Raw genomic sequence first — 21,527 nt, 5'->3', positions numbered from 1 at the left:
TAAATCACAAATATCATGTGTAAATACTGGCCATGTAATACTCTGCATTGTGGAATAATAGTTTATTTTAAAGGGAACTAGAGAAACTAAGAACTAGAGAAATCAAGAAAGGCTTTTTTTCTAGAATTAATAAATGCACATCCTGTTCACTGGGGAAATTAAATCCACACTGAGCAATCTTCAATATGTTCAGAATATGACAGCAAGAATCCTATCAGGGATGCATTACACCTGTTTTCAAGTCCTTGCACTGGTTACCTATCAGATTTCGAGTCAACTTCAAAATCCTTATCCTCCTTATATACTGTCCTACAACTGGTATTATTGATCTCCGAATTATTGTACTTGACATGACTTCATTCAGCCTTTCCTGAACGTCTATGACAGGCAGAGAGAGTGCTGTTTCTGGTGCGATCTTTTACAGCTGACATTTCACTGTTTTAAACGAACAAGAAATTAGATTGCTCATAAATCACTTATTCTATATAAACACAGCGTAATTGCCCTCCGAAAATCTTCTTTTTCTTGTTCGTTTTAGAGACCTTGATCGAAACTGATTTTAGATGTCAGAAAGAATTTATTTTCTCTGTATTTCCTACATTGCTTTGTCAAGATTTTAACTTTATATCTAACTTTATATCTAGGCTCAGATTTCAACTATAAATCGTACAGTAATTAATAGTAGTAAATACTGATGTTTATACATAAAAAAGTCATGCCTTGGAGTATAGACCCCCAAAGGAATGCCATAGACTCAAACTGCAAAATAAACACATACAGAAAGAAAGTATTTGTATTGTAATTGCAAATCCTGGTACTGTATGAGTGATTGGTATGACTTTCCTCATTACAAATCTCTTATTAGAATTTAAATTTCTCTGTAACTCCAGGTCAGAACAGAGAAAATGTAACTGCCTTAAGGAGTTTACGATTATGAAAAATAGAAGGATAAGCATGATACGCATGTCTTCTGTCATTTTCTAAGTCATGTTACTGAGCACCAAATCTTATTGAGAATATGAATCCATTTAAGGTTTATACCATTAAAGTAACAGTTTATTCCATGCTGAAAATGTTTGTACCAGACTTTTTTGAGGCCTGTTTAATTGTGTCTGAAGTCTGATGTTGTAAATTTTATTGTTAAAAAGATCCATGAAAATGTCACTACTAAAGTTAGCTGGTACTGTTGGTACTGTAAGTGGCAAGTAGAGCTCATATTTTAGATTTTGTGTAGTTGCTAGCGTTGAACTGTGTGTTGGATGCACATGAATGAAGCGACGGACACAAGGCAGAATACACCCTGGACATAGCGCCAGTCCATCACAGGACAGACACAAACACACACACACCAGGGCCACTTTAAATCTAACCTCAGAACCTTTCTTTTCAGAAGACTTAGTGTCTGTATCTGCTTCATTTTCTAATTTTGGTAGCACCTCTACCTGCTTGTCTTTCTTATATGCATTTACTTTGTAATCTGTGGTCCTTTTATCTGTTTTTACATCTACTGTATTGCTTTGAGATGCCACCTTAAATGGTGATATATCAAATAAAGTTTTTTATTATTGTTATAGGGAAACATGATCAGATTGTCCCTGGTTCAGAAAAAAAGATCTAAAGTATACTAGTTTGTCACTCTTCTAATTCCCTTTGCTAAATGACTTTTCATACTAATCTGATCAATCTAACTGCCAGTTTTCTGTGCTTTCTCTATCCTGCTAGATTTGCAATTATTCTGAAAATTTTCATCTTGAAATAACTCATTTCTAAATACCTTTTTCACTGTTAACATCTTGCAGCAACTCTGCGACAAAATATACACTCTGACAGTTCATCCTGCTACCAACATTAAATAAAACAAATCTTAAGATTTCTATATTTATGTCTTTATTTAGTGGTTTCATTATTGACAAAGGCTAAACTTTCTTGGAAAAATGTCTTTTATGTGTTGCGGAAAAAACTGACTTGCTTTAACAAAATATGTTTACAAATCCTTTCACCTGGCATTTTCGTAGTTAGAAATTATGGAGCGCTCTATTAAAAGCAAGGGAGTTTTTATGTCCGTTGCAGTTCTTTTGCAACATGAATATAATTATATCGTTATTAATTTCTTGAGATACGCGATTCCATATTATATTCCCTTTTAATCAAATTCTAAAAGTATGCTTGTTGACTCCGGTATCGCGGTAGTTAAAGACTTCGATGCTTAAAATGTTTAGGGAGAAATGGAATACTGGTGTGTATGTTTTCTTTAAAGTACCGATACCAGCCATATACTGTATGTTTAAGTTCCAAAATTAATATCGTTTATGGACTTCACACGCGTTGCAGTATGCTCCTATTCTTTTTATGCTCAGGCACAAAGTAAAAGGGGATGCTTCATATTGCTTGACTAATTTTAAAAACTAAGTTAGAAATGCAGACGCTCCCTCGGTGCGCTGCTCTGGTGCGCCGGCTCTTACACAGTGCCTGTCTGCCGTAAGCGTTACAATATACATACCCAACACTGCTTGTACCCATCTGTCATGCAAATAAAACACCTTGAATTGAATTGAATTGAGGGGAGAGGGGGGGAATACTAAAGCCAATACTGGCTCAATACCCTCGATGGGCTTTGACGTGCTAATGCGTTGGTTTAAGAGTCCGGGTGTGGCAGGCTTCCAATGTCAACTCGACTCGATTGGAAGACAATGAACATATTTTGTGATATTTAGAAATATAAATTTGTTTGGTGCGAGTGAGGTTTTATTTAATCTCTGACCAAGGGAAACGTTTCATTTTTTCAAAGAAATGTTTGTTAAAAAATTAAGTCATAGTTCTATGGGATTCAATCACAGACCATGTGACATGGGAGTCACGAAACTACTGTAACACACAGCGCCACCAGATTTAATAACGCAATAAAAACGCTATAAAATAATGTGACTAGGCACAGAAAAAGTTTACAGCACAGTACGATAATAAATGCTGACCATGACTTTAGAAGCATAAATTACCTTACACTCAATTTAAACACAAGCTGTCTTTCTGTATGAACCTCTAAGCTGGTTCATACAGAAAATGTAGAAATGCATTAGCCTGATTATGATTAAAAAACACATAATTAAACACGCGTTTGCGATTTAAATCAGAACACGATTTAAATCAATATAAATGTTTATATTGTAACGCATACTGTCCAGCCTCCATTTCTCTATAAAAATTTACTCTGTTGCACACACACACACAATAGAAGGAGGAACCGCTGTCAGAAGGGAAGATATGTTCAAAATATCGCAAATATCGATCATGTTGCGATATTTTGAAATATAAAAGTCAATTGATTGTCCATAATATCGCTATTCTATTTTTTCGAAGAAATGTTTGTTAAAAGAAAAGTCCGGTACCAGCTGGATTTGAACACACAACCTACCAGTTGCTAGGCACGCACCTAGACCAGTCGGCTACAACACAGCTCGCATGAACAGGCAGGCGAAACAGCCCTACACAGCCCTGTCGCAGCACACGAATACCATTATTAAATTCCTTAGATACGCGATTCCATATTATATTCCCTTTTAATCAAATTCTAAAAGTATGCTTGTTGACTCCGGTATCACGTTAGTTAAAGACTTCAAAGCTTAAAATGTTTAGGGAGAAATGGAATACTGGTGTGTATTTTTTTCTTTAAAGTACCAAGACCAGCTATATACTGTATGTTTATGTTCCAAAATTAATATCGTTTATGGCCTTCACACGCGTTACAGTATGCTCCTATTCTTTTTATGCTCAGCTACTAAGATTTCCCTTCATTGGTAAATTCAATATCTACAACGGGCACAGCAAAGACGTTTTTACTGTAAGTCTTTCTACGACAGACCAACGGACCACGAGTGCCCCTGTCGGTCAACCAATCACTTACTGCGGTGCCACGCGTCATCTTGCGTCATACTGAGCGACGTCACCTGCGGTACGTGTCTGTGACGCACACTTTGAATGGCTGCATCTGTATACATACTGTATACAGTACAGTTTGCATACGGTAATATGTTTATGTTCCTAAATCAATCTCTTTTATGAGCATGTGAAAGGCATGGTGAATCACTGTACTTTGCATGATTGGAAACAAATGCGTGATTGCGAAATGCTGTGGTGTTACTTTTACAAAGATGGTCAATGAAAAAAAGAATGTTGACCAGGGCAATACTTTGAGTTTACACTTACAGCTTGTCCAAGGTCATTCATTATTAATACTATTAGTAATATCTTCGTTAAAGACTTTGATGGCCACAGCTCAAACATGAGAGGTTGAGCTTTATTAGCTCCACCTTGCGGAAATTCCGGATACTATTATTTTGCTTGTCGTATTATAGGAGAATTTACGGTAACTCGCGGTATTTACCGGTAGCTTGCAGTAGACTGCGTACAGCGTACCGCAAAATAATGCGGTATCGCCCGCGCATTTTGAATGGCTGCATCTGTAGATGGAAATCTGTTCTCTCAGAATTTCATAATGAACCTGCAGTTTAGGTTTTCTCAATAAGCGCTCTGATTTGCAACAATTTCTCTTAAGCTGAAGTATCTCCTCATTCATCCAATGAGTGTTATGAGTGAGTGTGATTTTCTTAAGTTTCCTTAAGTTTCAGAGCATGAACCAGATCGTTGCAAGAGGGAGATGACACTGTGCATGAAACGTTATTTAAAATGTTATTAAACTTCTCAGCTGTTGTTTAATTTATGTACTGTTTCTTACAATAAGATTCAGATACATTCTTCCTGACTTGTAAATTAACTTGAAAGAATACACAAAGATGGTCCGATATCAGTACATCAGATATTAGTAATAGACATTTAATTTTTATTATAAAAATAAGATTTACTGTGTGTTAGATACATGGCACATTAAGGACTCACTGTGCCACGTGGCATTTTAGCAGAGTAATGCTGTCCTGCACCTGAACATCTGCAAATATGAAAAGGTGTTGGGCAATACCTTTCGATCTGCTGCAGTGCTCTTTGTGGCAGCCTGAGCATTCCGAGTGACCGGACCTGCAAGAGCTGATTATTAAAGGTGACGTCTTGGCAAGGTGACGGAAGCCTGTCAAAGGTTCTTCATGCGCCGCCCAGCTTTCCAATAGAATTTCAAAGGGGAACTGCAGTCCCAGTTTCTCAGACCGGTTAGTAAATCTCTGTAGCAAAATGAATAGATTAACGGCATAGAAAACATTGACAAATATCAAATTAACCACAAAATCATGAACGTTTTGAAAGTTCTGTAAGTCGCCATATTGTCACAAACCCCTGTTCTCTCAACGGGGAGAGCGAGAGTTTGTATGAATTGTGCTGTGAAGCGGCCCTTCCTGCTCACTAGTCACTAAAATGATACATGTATTGTGATGTACGAGTGAATACGTACAGGTTGTGCTGCAGACATTTGACCACAGAAACTTTCCAGTATGATCTGCATTCGGAATTAACAAGCAACTTCAATTTATCAGCAAGACTGTCTTGATGTTGAGAGCAATATTTCTGTTGGATTAAAAGAGATGTACTCACAAGCCTGCTATTTTGCAATGAATTGCAGACGTTGGGCATTCCTGGAAATTTTGTCTATTTTGTGATGTACACAGTAACTTGTAAAGCCTCCAGTTTACATCTGACATTTATTGTGGTTTGAAATACACTCATCAATGCTGATAGTTTCTAAGCTCTAAATATAAAAATGTGTTACTGTTCCCCTTTAAAGGAATACCAGAGATCGATGGTATAATGTTTACTTTCCATTCATGTGTTGTAAGTTTCTAGAATAACATATCTCAGCAGTCAGTGACTTTCTGAAGAAGGTAGAACATGCTTCTCTTGGGAAAATCTCCCCATCTGTCCTCATACTGCTTGTATGAGGACAAATGGGGAGATTTTCAAAGATACTCCTTGTCTGTCCATCAGTTGTGTAGAAAGAAATCGCTCAGAGAATTCCGGTTTTCATGGCTGTAGAAGCAGTAGAAGCCCTGAGTCTGTGTGAGGAGTGGGAACAGATCACCTCACCTCTCTCTCTGCAGGATTCTCAAATTGAACTTCCTGTAGACTGTCCTGAAGCGCATCTCTCACAGTCTCCTTCTGAGAGATGTTCTGGGCAGCTGCACCAATACACTGGTACAGGAAGGCCTGTGACACCGGAGAAGAGGACAGTGAGCACTGAGCTCAGGAGGCTGCTCTGTACAGCTGCACTGAGAGGACATGTTAGCTCTGGAGACAGCACACTGAAGTAGAGCGCAGAGCGCACATTTCACAGTGAATGGGCTCTCCCTCTACTCACGGAAACATACTGTAGCTCACAGCTCACATGAATTAATCTAGCCTGAACAGCCACACACCTTACAACATCTAATACAGAGAAAATTAATTTACACACCTGCTATGTCCACTACGTCACAACACTAGGTGAGGAATAAGACTTTTAGTGAGTAAAAGTCCCAGCTTCTCATGTAGCTCAGCTTTTTGTCAAACTCACCTTCTCCTCAGAGGTGGAGCTGAGAGCGCAGAGCACTCTAACTGTGTCCTGAGTGAGCCTACAGGCCCACACATCATCCGCCACTGCACTCAGTGTGTTAGAGAGGAGCTGCAGACACACAGGGGAGGCAATCAGGTCCACAGCAGAGTGAGCAAACACACCCAAACACCACACTGGGCAGCTGAAATTACTGCACAGCTATGAAGACTGACAACGATTTTCTCACACTACAGCATGACAGGACCACCTCAACAAGAGAAGATAGATTGTTCTATTGAATCCACAGCAACCCAGGAGAGGAAGCACAAGACAGCTGTCACTGCATTTGAGTGACATGACATGACATTACCTAGCAGAGGAAGAAGATTACTTTCACTGTCTGTGCCCCCTCCCTCTCACTGTGTATGTTATCAATCCCCTCTCTCACTACATACCACAATCAGCCCATCCTGCCACTGCTTCAGGGGAAGCTGTCCCTCTGGAAATTCTGAAACACAACACACAAAAAACTCAGCACTTAGATAGGGGATTGCAGCAGCTCAGAGCTTATTTAGGGCGAATAACTGTAATTGAGCATAAGAAAACACAGATGAGTGACATTAAAGACATCCTGGTGTTGATAAATGTAAATCCTCCATCTGATATGCTGTATCCTGTACAGTTCTGGACAATGGGATGGAGATCTGCTCAGGTACCTTATGGTACTCAGGTGCAATACGGACAAAACCTGTGCTCTGCAGAAGATATGACACTGATTCTAATGCAACACTGAAAGATTCCAAATCTGATTAATCCTCTAAATGCACCTAAAACTCCCAGAGAGAAATCATATAATTCTGCTACAGACTTCTACACTTATCGTGGTGTACTCTCGGGAGCAGCTGAGTGCTCTTTCAGACATATCTCTTGGCAAATCTGTGCTGTTGTGCTGTGGGGTACCTGAGTGAGCCTGGCCAGGGGCAGGATGAGAGGCTCCCAGACGCTGGGCAGCTGGCGGTGGATGACTGGGCCCAGGGACTGCAGGAGGCTCAGGCACTCACTCCCACCTCTGTGCGGCTGAGACGCTCCAAGCTGGCAAGCAGATGTCAGCCCAGAACTTCAGCTGGGACCTCCACATCACTGCTGGGTATCAGAGTGCACAGCTCTCTAACTGCTGTCTACACTGAATACTGAATCACTGGCTTCACTGATGCACTTTTTCCCCCAGTTCACACTGGATCAAGAAAGGAATCACCCCCACTGGCCCAGTCTTCCCACTGGCTGGCTGTGGGTGGAGAAGCTGTGCACTACTGTTCAAGTCTTACGTTAGGGGGCCTTGTGTGCTCTGCTAGCTGAGGCCTCACTTACCAGAAGTCTCACCATGAAGATGTCCGGTGAGGCCAGGAAATCTGAAACACACTCCTTGATACAGTCTGAAAAGAAACACACCCCTGTGAGTGCAGCCCTGATCCAAGCAGCTTGACCAGATGCAGCAGATGCAAGAGGACGAGGAAGTGACTAGGAATCAGGGTGCATCTCATGGCTACGGAGAACTAAAGTCTCACACCCTATCAATTCTGATTAATAATTCTCCGCTGTTCCTAAATAACATTCCTAAATAAAATAGACACTCCTGTTAGGAAGGATGAGTCTCCCATTCGGGAAAAAAACAGTCAAAGCCTGGTTAGAAATGAAAGTGGCTCAGTACCTTCACCCACAAGTTTAGCAAGGATGGTCAGGCTGCCTAGTAGGTCCTGCTCCTTCAAATTGTCCAGCTGGGACATGGAGAATTCCAGCACACTCCCTGGTAACTCCCCAGCAACAAAGAAGCAACAAAGCAGAAGAAAATCACTGCACTCAGGACAGCACACACTCTCCCCATTCACCTGCACCTAGAACCTACAGCCCCTTCCTACAAATAATCTTCATCATCTCATCTGTACACCCAGCACAGAGGACACACATCAAAACAGAACAACTTTTCATCAGCTGGTGACATAGCATGAAGCAGCCCTTCCTGCTCACTAGTCACTGTAATGACTGATTAATGCAACGTGCAAGCGACTAAGTTCAGGTTGTGCACCAGACATTTCACCACAGAGATGTTCCACCGTAATCTGCAAGTGAATAGTATTGGTCGGCACAACTGTCTCCAAATGAAGAGCAATATTTAAAAGTCTTCACAAGCCTGCCTGTTCACAATATAACAGGGCCCCTTAACCTCACCGGACGTTTTCTTGCCTCGTCCAGAATCGCAGACAATATCACCAGCATGGCGCTGCGCAAATCTGGAAATGCCATCTATTTTGTGATGTCAAATGGAGCTGTATACATTTTATATTCATTGGGGTTTGAAATGTACCCATCAATGTTGATTCTTTCGAACCCCAAAATATAAAAAGTTCCCCTTTAACGACTGGTGCCTTCATTCTTAGTGAAGTGGTTCATCTTGGACATCTTGAGCACAAAAGAGTAGAGCCACTGACTGAAGCAGCTCTACCACAGGGACGCAACTGAGCTCCCTGGCTTGTGACTGTTGGATGTGGCATCTAGTGATCCAAGTCACACTGGTATTGAAAAGGTTTCCACCTTTAATAAATAGGGAATTTCTCTCATGGAGACAATGCCCTCACGTCAAGTTGTCTTTGTCCCGGCCTGCAACACATGAAGGAATCATCTTTCTGTGTCTGACACATAAAAACAAAGCCCTTAGCCCTCACCTAAGACACAGAACATCTGCACTAAGGATGCGCTCCTCTCCTCCTCTGGTTTCCCAGGACATTTGAAAGAAGCACAAACCTGAGAGAGACAGAGGATTTCTGAAGCACATTTACTATACAACCCAGCCACATCTTCTGCACTGGGTACTATTAATATAGAAGTGCTTTCAGTTGGGACAGTAACTGGGCATGGCAATATCTAATACTGTGGGCACTTCCTCAAAACAAACATTAATCATTTACTGGCTACTGTGATGTCTTGTCTGTGCAGGTGAGCAGGCTGCTGTCCCCATTACCTGCGCGTGCACCATGGTCAGCAGCTGCTCCAGCTGGGACTCCAGCACTGGTCTGGCCTTCGGCACTGCTGCCTCCACAAGCACACAAAGACTCTGAAAGAAGAGCACGTTGGAGTCAATCTGGAGAGGCACTGCTGCTTAATCAAGAGCCCTCACTCTCTCACTATATGCAATAACACATTAGCATTAGGATTTTGGTAGTTTGATCACACACAAAAATCTGACAGAGCAGGATAACGCCTCCCCTGGACTCTACTCCTGGCAGATCCACCTTGTTCACACCCTTCCACAATCACATAGGGCACCACAGACCATAATCCTCTTCTGCACTGGGCCTCACCAGCACATCACTGGAGCTTGTGGACAAAGGGACTGGGAAAGTGCTACTAGTGATTGTTTGGATCAACAATTTAAAGAATCAAAATCCATTTTCTAAAAGAAACGGACCTCGCAATCCACAACCTGTACACCTAAAGGCCCATCGTCGGTCACAGGCCTACCTTGTTGATTCTGGAGTAGCTGATGTCAAGCTCAGCTGCATACAGTGGCTGGAAGGCCTGTAAAACTTCTGGCAGCTCACTCTGAAACTTCTCCTCAGGGAGCAGGCAGCACATAGCTGCCAGGGCCAAGACAATGGCCTCCATCACCTTCAGACAGAGCAAAACACAAACACCATCATCCTCAAGGAAAGGATTCGGTCACAGTAAAGCAAACTTGTCTAAACCCACAGACAGTTAAAACAACTCTGAGCAATGAATAAAACCTGCTTCATAAGTGCACCCTATTCAGCTTTGCTTACTGTGATCTGAACCCTGGACCCTGATACCCTTCCCTAATACCTGCATGGACACATCTTTTCTTTGCATTCAAGTCCATTCTTTCCTCCAGAACATCTGAGAATTCAAGATGATTAATAAGATGTCAAATAACCTACACTGGATTAAAGATCCCATACCTTTGGCTCAGAAGACGGCAGCCATCTGTGCACTATATCAAAACTAGTGATGACCTGGCTTGAACAGTCCTGAACACACTGCCCGGGACCCTGGAATTTCGCCCAGCTCTCGTACAGGCTTTCTAATGCTGACAACACAAGAGAGGAACAGCCTGCTACACTCCTCAGCTACATCAAAGCAGTCCTGTAGCTCAGTGGGAAGCGGTTTGAACAGGCCTTGTCAATGGATTACCAGTGGAACCAAGCATTGATAACAGCTGTCCCCCTAAATGAGACAGCTTGCACACTTACCAAAAGACATCATTGCCTTCATTTTCTTTGTCTCAGCAAGGGAGAGAACAGGCACCAGCAGGTCCAGCAGTCTCACAATATCCCTTGCAATGTCATGACCTTCAAAGAAAACACATTTCACACTGGGTAGGGACCAAGGCTCATGATTGCACTGGAGACTCAGCAGCGGGATGAGTAACAAACACTGAGCCTTCATAATAAGCTCATGTATCAGGGCTTGAATGGACAGATAAGAGCAGCATTATGAAGTTTGAAATACAGCACAGTAAAACATCCGGAATATATCTGTGCAGATCACACCCCATTAGCAGCACAGAACTTACTGCAGTTGCGGGAGATATCTCCTACAGTATTCAGCAGCGTGTGGTGAGGGAGCACTCCGGGTTGGAAAAAGGACAGCACCATATCCATGGTACTGTCGTAGTGGTCTCTCACCACAGAAACGACAATGTTGCTGGCTGGCTGCTGCCAGTCAGGCAGCCATTTCTGAAACAACAGTAAAAAGAGATCAGAGCGTCTTGGGAGTCGATGGTATTGGAGTTGAAGCAACAGCTTGGATCAAGCCAATGAACACACACGTTAACACACAACGATTTACTTCCATTAGATGCAACAATGTGTGCTACAGGCAAGGAAACAGACCACAGCACTGCAGCAAGACATCAGCTCGATAGGCAGGAATTAAAGGGGTTTACATACTGGTGACATAGTCATCTCATTCAAGGCCATCGAGACGGTGCTCTTGGCCAAGGACTCATCCAGATGCTGCGCAGATGTTTTGTGCAGCAGCTTCTCCACTTCCTGGAGGACAGCAGAGCGATGGGCAGTTGTCACCTAGAGCAGGGAAGAACCAAAGCCAGGGGTGAGACTGCTGCTCTCATCACAGCACCAAGAGTGTCTGTTCAAAGGCTTCTCCTTCAGGGCCAGTCAGCCTGGCCAACGGGCACTGAGTGTGAAACAGCAGAACCACCCCAGCTCACCAGACGAGGGAGTGGAAACGCACAGAGAAACCCCAGGCTTCCACTCAAGCACATCTGTCAAGATGACAACACATTAGGGCTTATCTTCTGACCTCTAGTTGTAAGAAACAGCACAGACAGTATCTTGGAGCACACTGGGCTCCTGATTAGAGTGCGTTTGCAACGAGTATATCAGGAGGTGTGTAGGGAGCTCCTTCATGTTACCTGGGGGCTCTCGAGGAATCCCAGGATGACTGGCAGTGTCCCCTTGGTGTTCCTCTGCAGGAGGGAGAGAAGCTCTTCTATCAGGAGCTTCCCAGATTCCTCATCAGCACTGCTCATTCCCTCCAGAACAGCCAGGACCTCATCTACAGCAGACACACAGACAGGGGAAACACTGGTGTCGCCACAGCACAGACTTCTAGGGAGAAATCTCTAAAACTCACCTGTTCTCTGAGGGACCTAAAACCCTACTGACACATCTCTGAGAATTAGAGAGATTAAAATGATTTTTGATGCACAGCCTGTAAAAGCTGGGACTCTTTCACCCCGGACAGTTTTCCAGTAGAGAGGAATACAGATCTGCTCTAAGGGCAGGAGGTTAAAGAGTGCAGGGTTTTGTTTTCGTCTCATTTTCAGATCAGTGGTCCTGAATAACAGCTGCAGCCACTGGGACTTCTTAACCCTGAAGAGCCCACAAAGAGAGCTGCTCTCTGGGTCACATCAGTCCTGTTAGCAGCTGCTCCTCAGCAAACAGTGGATCTCAGTGTTGAAGAAGAATCAGGGCAGCAGCTCTGCTCCCATGTGAAGAATCTCCTTCTGCTGCTCTAAGGGGATTAGAGCCTCTAGTTCAGCTTCTCTCACACCCAGTCAAAAGGACTTGGACAGATCTTCATAAATATACATTTGCTTTTCCCCAATTTACAATTAAATGTAAATGAAAGAATAATTGCAGTACATCACTCAGACACGGCTCATTTCATAACCACTGTGAATTACTCATTTTCAACACTTTAAATAGTTTCATACCTTACATGGATGTTAGTCTTCTTAAACATACTCTCACACACTAAATTATTTTATTTTATATCTTATTATTTTAGCTTATATATTGTATTCATTTTTGCTCAAATCATCATTTAGTTGAAAAGATGAAGAGACTGCTGTTGCTTTCCCTGCCTCGAGCTGAGGAGACCTGCAGGGTGACAGTGAGGAGCCCCTCAGGTCAGTCAGAGCTGAGCCCAGGGATGGAGTCCCAGTGGAAAGGGAAGCCAGGAGTCAGTGTGTGGGGGGACTGGCTTCAGGGGGCACTGGTCTAGATCCAGCTGTGTCATACCTGGCCCGGGGCACTGGCAGCCTGTGCGCTGCACACAGGAGGAGAACCACTTCACCCTGCTGGGCTCACAGCTGCACTCCTTCGGGCTCATCTTGGACCTGTCAGTCAGCCAGTAGAACAGCACAGTGAAGCAGGGAGCTGGGTGGCGCTTCTCACACACTGGGAGTCAAGGTACTGCTGATAGGCCAGCAGCAGACCCACTAGACACCACAGAACTCTCTAACCAGCTGGTCCTACTGGAATACAACCCAACAGGCTGAAGGGCAGACACAGGATATTGAGGACACAAGCAAATTCTTCACATCAGTAAAAGCAGAGACAGGAACAGAAGCAGCAATGAACTCCTGTTCAGATCTGCACTCTGGGCTTTAATAAAACTCCAGCAGGTTAAGAGCTTTTAACCCCCTCTCACTGAACACCGTGTTAACACAATAACAGCTCGATCTGCCCAGGAGAAACAGATCAAGAACAATCGGGTCCGCGCTACCGAGCCTCGGCAGGTCCCTACCTAGTCCGTAAACCAACAGGATCTTCAGTTAAAAGACAGAATATTGACAAAGCCGTGTCGAGCTCAAGTGTTTTCTTCGCTATGAGCATCAGCGCTGAGCGACTCAGCAGCACCGGAGCGCTTTCCCGGACCGGAATTGTTGCGTCACAATCCCGATGTGTCGACGTCACGCTCACGTTTAATAAGTCATTATAATTACTATATTTAATTATAAAATTAAATTTCTTTTATATGGTTTCTGATTTTTCCCTAATCTACCAACAGAAGCACTGATTGTCTGATTTCCAAAGTGTCTGTCAGCCGGAAAGTTTCAGAAAACACGGAGCGGAGCGTCTTGCTCACGTTATGATGTCAGACACCACTTCCTCCCTCCATCCAGACTCGCCTCTCACTCCTCTCTCACACGACTCGCTCATCAGGGCTTTTACTGTCACTCCAGTCTCCTGCCAGACCTCTCCCAGACACAGCCTGCTCATTAGTCCTCGTGTGATCTAGACTCGCCCTGCAGATCTGCTCTCCGGCTCCTCCTCATGTTCACTCCGCTCGCTCACGCACAGACCTTGTGCTCTAAACAGTCCGCAACAACACATGTGGTCTTGAAGCAGCTCGTCTTGCAACGCCCTGCAGCAGCACCACGGTGTGTGAAGCCCTGCGGCCGGGAGCAGCAGAGTCCCGTCGCTGGGCCGCAGGAGGTCTGAGACTGACGGTCCTGCAGACCCGCTGGTTCGGGGCAGCTGGAGCCCCTGATCTCTCTCCCTGCACCCCTCTTCCTCTGAGGAGGCGCTCTCTCTCTCTCTCCCACTGGGCTCTGCTCCAGGCCGCGGGGATGAGCAGGATCCCGGGGCTCAGCAGCACCTCCCGGCTGCAGACGAAGCTGGTGGGACTCCTCAGCTGAACTTGGTCCAGTTACTGGCGGGCCTGCGGTGCCGAACAGCAAACAGGACCGAGCAGCCCCGCTCCCTCTCATAGGTCTGCCCTCGGCTCTTCTCCGCAGTGTGACAGGAGGCAGAGAGCCGCGCCTCAGGAGCCCCACATGCCTCCACAGGGATCAGCCGCAGGGAGACGATCGCTCCTCCGACACACAGCCGCTCCCAGATAACGGCTGCGCTCCTCTCGCGCCCTCAGCGAAGCGGGCCGCCGCGAGCCGGAGCAGGAGGAGGCGGAGATGCCGAGCGCTCGGAGCTGCAACTGAGCCAATCAGAAGCCGCGATCAGCAGAGGGCGGGGCCTGAATGAACAACAAGAATACAGTAGGAATATTTTATATTATTAATATACAGTAATAATAAAACAGATGCCTATGAAAATACTTGTCAGATACACCATCAGCTGGAGACATTTCCCAGAGGCCCTGAGCTCCAGGTAGGACTGCTAGACTCAGCCGCTGGTGTTGGGTACAGGCGGCAGACGGTGTCTTAAGAATACCTGCTCTTGCATTGTGGACCCTGTGAAAATTCACAATGGCTGTACATCCTTTTGCAGAACACAATCCCTGACACATGTGCTGTATCCTTTTCTTAAAAATGACTGATTTCCAAAGTTTGGAAAAGGAGACACTCCGTGTTTCCGAAATCATCCTCCCGAGAAACGCGGGTTGTTACTCATGTTGGTCTGAGACAGCAGTCAGAAAGTGGCTCAGCCAGTCAAGCTGAAACCTGTGTTAAGATAACAGAAGGAGGCAGAGTTAATTTCCAATTTGTGATTTCAGGTACACTGAAGTTCATATGTATTTAATATTTAAATGATTAATAAAAGATTTGCCATTTGTGCACGATCACACACACCCGATTCCTAGTCACTTCTTCATCCTCTTCATCTTCTGCGTCTGGTCAAGCTGCTTGGACCAGGGCTGCACTCACAGGGTTGTGTGTTTTTTCAGTCTGTGTCAAGGAGGCCCTGAAGAAGTATGTCCTCATGAGCTTTGTGGCATCCCTTCACAACCCCAGCAATCAGTTACAGTCAGAGCTGCAGTGATCTGGCCTCGCTCTGCTGCCATGTGTCTGTGCTCTGTATCCTGCTGCGCCTGGGAAAGTGTGAAGTACTCCTGAGGTGTGTGGAAGGTGTGAGGGTGTTTGTGTGTCTCAGGGTGTGCAGACTGGTCTGCTGTGACGATGTGCTGTGATTCCTGTCCTCAGGTGAAGTATCTGGAGTCGCAGGTCCTGATTGCAATGGGGCAGAAGGGCTATCTGGGGCTGGGGGGCACAGTCTTAGCTCTGGAGTACATAGTGAAGAACTGTGCCCTTGCAGACGACACCACCCAGGTATGGAGCTGCAGTTTACGGTTCTTTGTCAGTAATGTTCCTGAATGAACATGAAATAAAACCTTGGACTTCCTGTTGAGCAGCACCCTGAGAACTGTCAGTCCATCCCAAGTGTTTGCCTTTACCTCTTCTTGCACAGCATGAGCATGTCCCTGCTCCACACTGAGTGGGATAATGTGTGTGTTTCTGTGTGTTCAGGCCGAGCAGAGTGTGAGCAGCAGCACTGTGAGGCAGAGCTTTGAGGCTGTGCTGGCCTGCTGGTGTGCCGATGATAGTGTGGCTGAAGTAAGTGCCTCTGTCTATACTCTCTGCCACCTGAGACTGGAAACCTCTTCCACCTCGATGCTCAGGCAGACTGTTGCCAAGCCTGTCTATTATCTCTTCCTCTATCCTTTCTTCCTCTTTCACTGTGTTTCTTTAGAAGGTGGTGCTGCTTTGCAGCAAATGTGTTGACGAGCTGGAGGCTGGAGTGGCCTGTGTTTTGTTGTGCTCGTGCCAGATGCTGTGGCCGTACCTCCTGGAGTTCCTCACCTGGAGGAGTTATAGCAACGCTCTGCCCACACTGTGCCAGAACCTCAGTGTGCTGCACAGGAGGCTGAGGGAGAAGAGCCCCTTTCCTGTCTGACTTTGATAAGCTTGGTTAGTATTGGGGATCAGATGGAGTGTCGCAGTCCAGTCCAGAGCAAATTTGCTCCTTGGTTCTGGGACTGTGTGGAGCCAGAAGGGAGAGGGTGTCCCTCACTTCATCAAATTCTAAAATTGATAGCTGAATGGCCAAGTTAAAGAAAAGCTTTGAGTATATAAAAATTCCAAGTTTTGAATTTTGAAGCATTTTAAATCCTTAACTGTGAAAAAAAACTGTATCAGGTCAGCCTATATCAGGGGTCAGTAACACAAGAATAGTTGTGTCACATTAAAAAAATAGTTGTTTTAGTTATCAGCTTAGAAACCAGAGTAGGCTTCATTTTCAAGTTTGAGTACCTTGTTCAATGCTCCCACAATGATTTCGGTGAAGAAGTGTCTCTTGTACTCGATCTGAAATGTACTTCCAAATTTTGTCTCTTTTTGGCTTCTCCACATCATCTAGAGGTCACAAATGATGTGGCAACATTAACACTCAAGTCTTTGTCATCGGTAGCCTTTTCTAGCTCAGTGTTTCCCATTTAGGATTTATATTTTGTCTTTACAAAGCACAGAAATGCCCTGCAGTTGTCTACGTGAAATTTCCTCCTCTGGGTGTTCGCCCAGTCTTGAGTTTCATCTAAATCTTGAATTTTTATCAAAATGCATTGAGACACCTGAGATTTCCTCAGGTTACAGAAAGTATGCCACATCATTTAGAGAACAGATTCTCTCTATGTGGGGAGAGTCAGTGTAATAAAGTGGTCATGTTGCCACTTATTTCTTAAAGTTCTTATTTCCAGAACTGGATGCGTGGAGTCTAGTTGGGTTTAATGTGCTCCCTTTTGATGTCAATGTCTCTGTGCTTCAGATTTCCTGGCCTCACCGGACATCTTCATGGTGAGACTTCTGGTAAGTGAGGCCTCAGCTAGCAGAGCACACAAGGCCCCCTAACGTAAGACTTGAACAGTAGCGCACAGCTTCTCCACCCACAGCCAGCCAGAGTGGGAAGACTGGGCCAGTGGTGGTGATTCCTTTCTTGATCCAGTGTGAACTGGGGGAAAAAGTGCATCAGTGAAGCCAGTGATTCAGAATTCAGTGCAGACAGCAGTTAGAGAGCCGTGCACACTGATACCCAGCAGTGATGTGCAGGCCCGAGCTGAAGTTCTGTGCTGACATCTGCTTGCCAGCTTGGAGCGTCTCAGCCGCACAGAGGTGGGAGAGAGTGCCTGAGCCTCCTGCAGTCCCTGGGCCCAGTGATCCACCCCCAGCTGCCCAGCGTCTGGGAGCCTCTCATCCCGCCCCTGGCCAGGATCTCTCAGATACCCCACAGCACAACAGGACAGATCTGCAAAGAGATATGTCTGAGAGAGCACTCAGCTGCTCCCGAGAGTACACATGTAGAAGTCTGTAGCAGAATTATATAATTTCTCTCTGGGAGTTTTAGGTGCATTTAGAGGATTAATCAGATTTGGAATCTTTCAGTGTTGCATTAGAATCAGTGTCATATCTTCTGCAGAGCACAGGTTTTGTACTTATGGCAGCAGTACCTGAGCAGATCTCCATCCCATTGTCCAGAACTGTACAGGATACAGCATATCAGATGGGAATGACATGTCATGTCATTTAAACGTAGTGACAGCTGTCTTGTGCTTTTTCTCCTGGGTTGCTGTGCATTCAAGAGAATAATCTCTCTTCTCTTGTTGAGGTGGTCCTGTAATGCTGTAGTGTGAGAGAATCGTTGTCAGTCCTCATAGCTGTGCAGTAATTTCAGCTGCCCAGTGTGGTGTGTGGGTGTGTTTGCTCATTCTGCTGTGGACCTGATTGCCTCCCCTGTGTGTCTGCAGCTGCTCTCGAACACACTGAGTGCAGTGGCAGATGTGCTTAATACCTTCTACCTGTGGTTCTACCTTCTTCAGAAAGTCACTGACTGCTGAGATATGTTATTCTAGAAACTGACAACATATGAATGGAAAGTAAACATTATACAATCGATCTCTGGTATTCCGTTAAAGGGGAACTGTAACACATTTTTATATTTAGAGCTTAGAAACTATCAGCATTGATGAGTGTATTTCAAACCACAATAAAAGTCAGATGTAAACTGGAGGCTTTACAAGTTACTGTGTACATCACAAAATAGACAAAATTTCCAGGAATGCCCAACGTCTGCGATTCATTGCAAAATAGCAGGCTTGTGAGTACATCTCTTTTAATCCAACAGAAATATTGCTCTCAACATCAAGACAGTCTTGCTGATAAATTGAAGTTACTTGTTAATTCTGAATGCAGATCACACTGGAAACTTTCTGTGGTCAAATGCCTGCAGCACAACCTGTACGTATTCACTCGTACGTCACAGTACATGTATCATTTTAGTGACTAGTGAGCAGGAAGGGCCGCTTCACGGCGCAATTAATACGAACTCTCGCTCTCCCTGTGGAGAGAACGGGGGTTTGTGACAATATGGCGACTTACAGAACTTTCAAATTGTTCATGATTTTGTGGTTTATTTGATATTTGTCAATGTTTTCTATGCCGTTAATCAATTCATTTTGCTACAGAGATTTACTAACCGGTCTGAGAAACTGGAACTGCTGTTCCCCTTTGAAATTCTACTGGAAAGCTGGGCGGCGCATGAAGAACCTTTGACAGGCTTCCGTCACCTTGCCAAGACATCACCCTTAATCAGCTCTTGCAGGTCTGGTCACCCGGAGCACTGCAGCAGATCGAAAGGTATTGCCCAACACCTTTTCATATTTGCAGATGTTCAGGTGCAGGACAGCATTACTCTGCTAAACTGCCACGTGGCACAGTGAATCCTTAATGTGCCATGTATCTAACACACAGTAAATCTTATTTTTATAATAAAAATTAAATGTCTATTACTAATATCTGATGTACTGATATGTGACCATCTTTGTGTATTCTTTCAAGTTAATTTACAAGTCAGGAAGAATGTACAGTATATGAATCTTATGTTAAGAAACGCTACATAAACTAAACAACAGCTGAGAAGTTTAAAAACATTTTAAATAACGTTTCATGCACAGTGTCATCTCCCTCTTGCAACGATCTGGTTCATGCTCTGAAACTTAAGGAAACTTAAGAAAATCACACTCACTCATAACACTCATTGGATGAATGAGGAGATACTTCAGCTTAAGAGTAATTGTCGCAAAACAGACCGCTTATTGAGAAAACCTAAACTGCAGGTTCATTATGACATTCTGAGAGAACAGATTTCCACCTACAATACTTCCATAAAAAGGGCATGACAGTTGTACTTCTCTAATGTAATTAATAAACACAAAGATAATACTAAAGTACCTTTTTCCCCCACTATAGACAGTTTAATAAACCCTACTTTTTCTCGTATTTTTTCTTATGATCTATCTTCTACAAAATGTGAAGATGTTTGCAATTCATTTCCAAGATAAAATAACTATGATTAGACAGAATATAGCTCAGACAACAACGACGAGTCTCCTCGATTGACCTGATCAGCCACCTACATCTGTTATGACATCTTTTCTCTGTTATTAATCTTCAGACACTTAAAACTGTTACAGACAACCTCCACATGTGATCTTTACCCTGTTCCTACAACTCTTTTTAAGAAGGTTTTTGATTGTGTGCAAGATAATATTTTTACTATTGTAAATTGCTCTCTGTCAGCTGTAGTTTTCCCAAATGCTTTCAAGACTGCCTTGGTGAAGCCTCTACTAAAAAAGACTAATATGAATCCTGCTGTTATTAGCAATTTTAGACCTATTTCAAATTTTCCTTTTTTTAAGAAAATTTTGAAGAAAGTTGTTTTTATTCAATTAAAAGAATATCTGGTCTCTAACATTTTTTTGAGTAACTTTAGTCAGGTTTTCGTTCTAACCATAGTACAGAGACGGCACTGGTCCATGTTGTGAATGACCTGAGACTGAGTGCCGATAAACATAATTTGGTTTTACTTGATCTCAGTACAGCTTTCGATACAGTTGATCACAAGATTCTGATCAACCGACTTGAAAACTGGGTAGGTCTTTCAGGGTTGGTTTTAGAATGGCTTAACTCTTAATTGAAGAACAGATCATTTTTTGTTGCTTTGGGAAATCAATCATCGAAACATTTTGACATTTCTTGTGGAGTTCCGCAGGGTTCCATTTTAGGACCTCTGCTCTTTTCATTATATACAGTATGTTACCTGTAGGTAATGTAATTAGGAACCATGGGATCAATTTCATAGCTACAACGATGATATACAACTGTATATCTCTATTCCATCTGAAGATAAAAACTCAGTCAACAGACTAATCGGCTGTGTGTTAGATATTTCTCAGTAGATGTCCCAACATTTTCTACAGTTAATCAAGACAAGACTGAAATACTGATATTGGGTATGTAGCGGCAATGCTTGTTAATAAGACAGAATTAAGCGTTGGTATGCTGTCCTAAAGGAGGCCCCATCTCACCCTGCATCTCTGTGGTGCAGCCACAGAGAAAGTATCCATGCAGGCTGATTTAAGATGTTTTCTTTTGATAAGGATCAAGCTCCCAAAGGGGGATGCACTTAGCTAAGCCTGGCTATCATGATCAATGGTCATCCATTGGCGCCTATCTGTCTAGGGAGTGCCAGATGGACATCTGGACTGCATTCCTAAGTGTCAGGAGTAAGTGACTCATATCTCACCTTGATCAACCAATCAGGGACTGGTAGGGCCGAGTAACCCACGTGGGACTCTGATGCCCATGGAACTTTCAGCCAATCGACGAGCTGAAGTTCCTCCAGGTAAAAACAGGCCTGGGAGATTCAGGAGAGATTCAGTGGAGGACTTCGGTGAGACTTCTGTGGACAATTCTAAAGGAGAATCCCAGGGCAGGACAGCCCTGGAGCAGAAGGCTCCCAAGGGCAGGACATTCTCGCAGCGCGCCTCCTGACCATCCTGAGACTCAGCCCGGACAACCACGGAACGGCCAGTGTGTCCGAGTGCCAGAACTTTCCTTTGTTCTAAGAGTCTAGAGCGGAGGTTGCCAGAGAGTAACCAGAGGATCCACCCGAGGTTAGCATCAGCAGCAAGCCTCGTGAACAGGTCGGAACTGTGGACAGCTGAATCACTA

At 44.1% G+C, this 21,527-nt stretch overlaps 1 protein-coding gene across 1 annotated transcript; it reads right to left on the bottom strand.

Annotated features, from left to right (window-relative positions):
* Positions 1-9,098: 9,098 nt before the first annotated feature.
* Positions 9,099-19,479, bottom strand: LOC148815459 (maestro heat-like repeat-containing protein family member 1). The gene is made up of 10 exons (XM_088905107.1): positions 13,027-19,479; positions 11,916-12,058; positions 11,431-11,565; positions 11,055-11,217; positions 10,732-10,830; positions 10,441-10,568; positions 9,986-10,132; positions 9,486-9,578; positions 9,190-9,268; positions 9,099-9,124 (listed from the first exon to the last, which is right to left on the bottom strand). Exons 1-10 carry the CDS (start codon positions 13,115-13,117, stop codon positions 9,099-9,101), a joined length of 1,104 nt encoding a protein of 367 aa, XP_088761233.1. The 5' UTR covers positions 13,118-19,479.
* Positions 19,480-21,527: the final 2,048 nt, after the last annotated feature.

Source organism: Atractosteus spatula, chromosome 25 (assembly GCF_055471065.1).
Source record: "Atractosteus spatula isolate fAtrSpa1 chromosome 25, fAtrSpa1.hap1, whole genome shotgun sequence".
NCBI classification, from domain to species: domain Eukaryota; kingdom Metazoa; phylum Chordata; class Actinopteri; order Semionotiformes; family Lepisosteidae; genus Atractosteus; species Atractosteus spatula.
Note: the sequence above shows the minus strand (reverse complement) of the source record. Positions and strands in the feature narration are given on the sequence as shown.

What these genes read in the sequence shown, in the direction of transcription:
- LOC148815459 (XM_088905107.1), bottom strand. Translation starts at nt 13,117, where the DNA reads ATGAGCCCGAAGGAGTGCAGCTGTGAGCCCAGCAGGGTGAAGTGGTTC. An exon ending in GAAGGCAATGATGTCTTTTG is followed by an intron (nt 10,569 to 10,731) that starts GTAAGTGTGCAA and finishes TTGTGTTGTCAG; the next exon opens with CATTAGAAAGCCTGTACGAG. An exon ending in TGACCATGGTGCACGCGCAG is followed by an intron (nt 9,269 to 9,485) that starts GTAATGGGGACA and finishes TGTCTCTCTCAG; the next exon opens with GTTTGTGCTTCTTTCAAATG.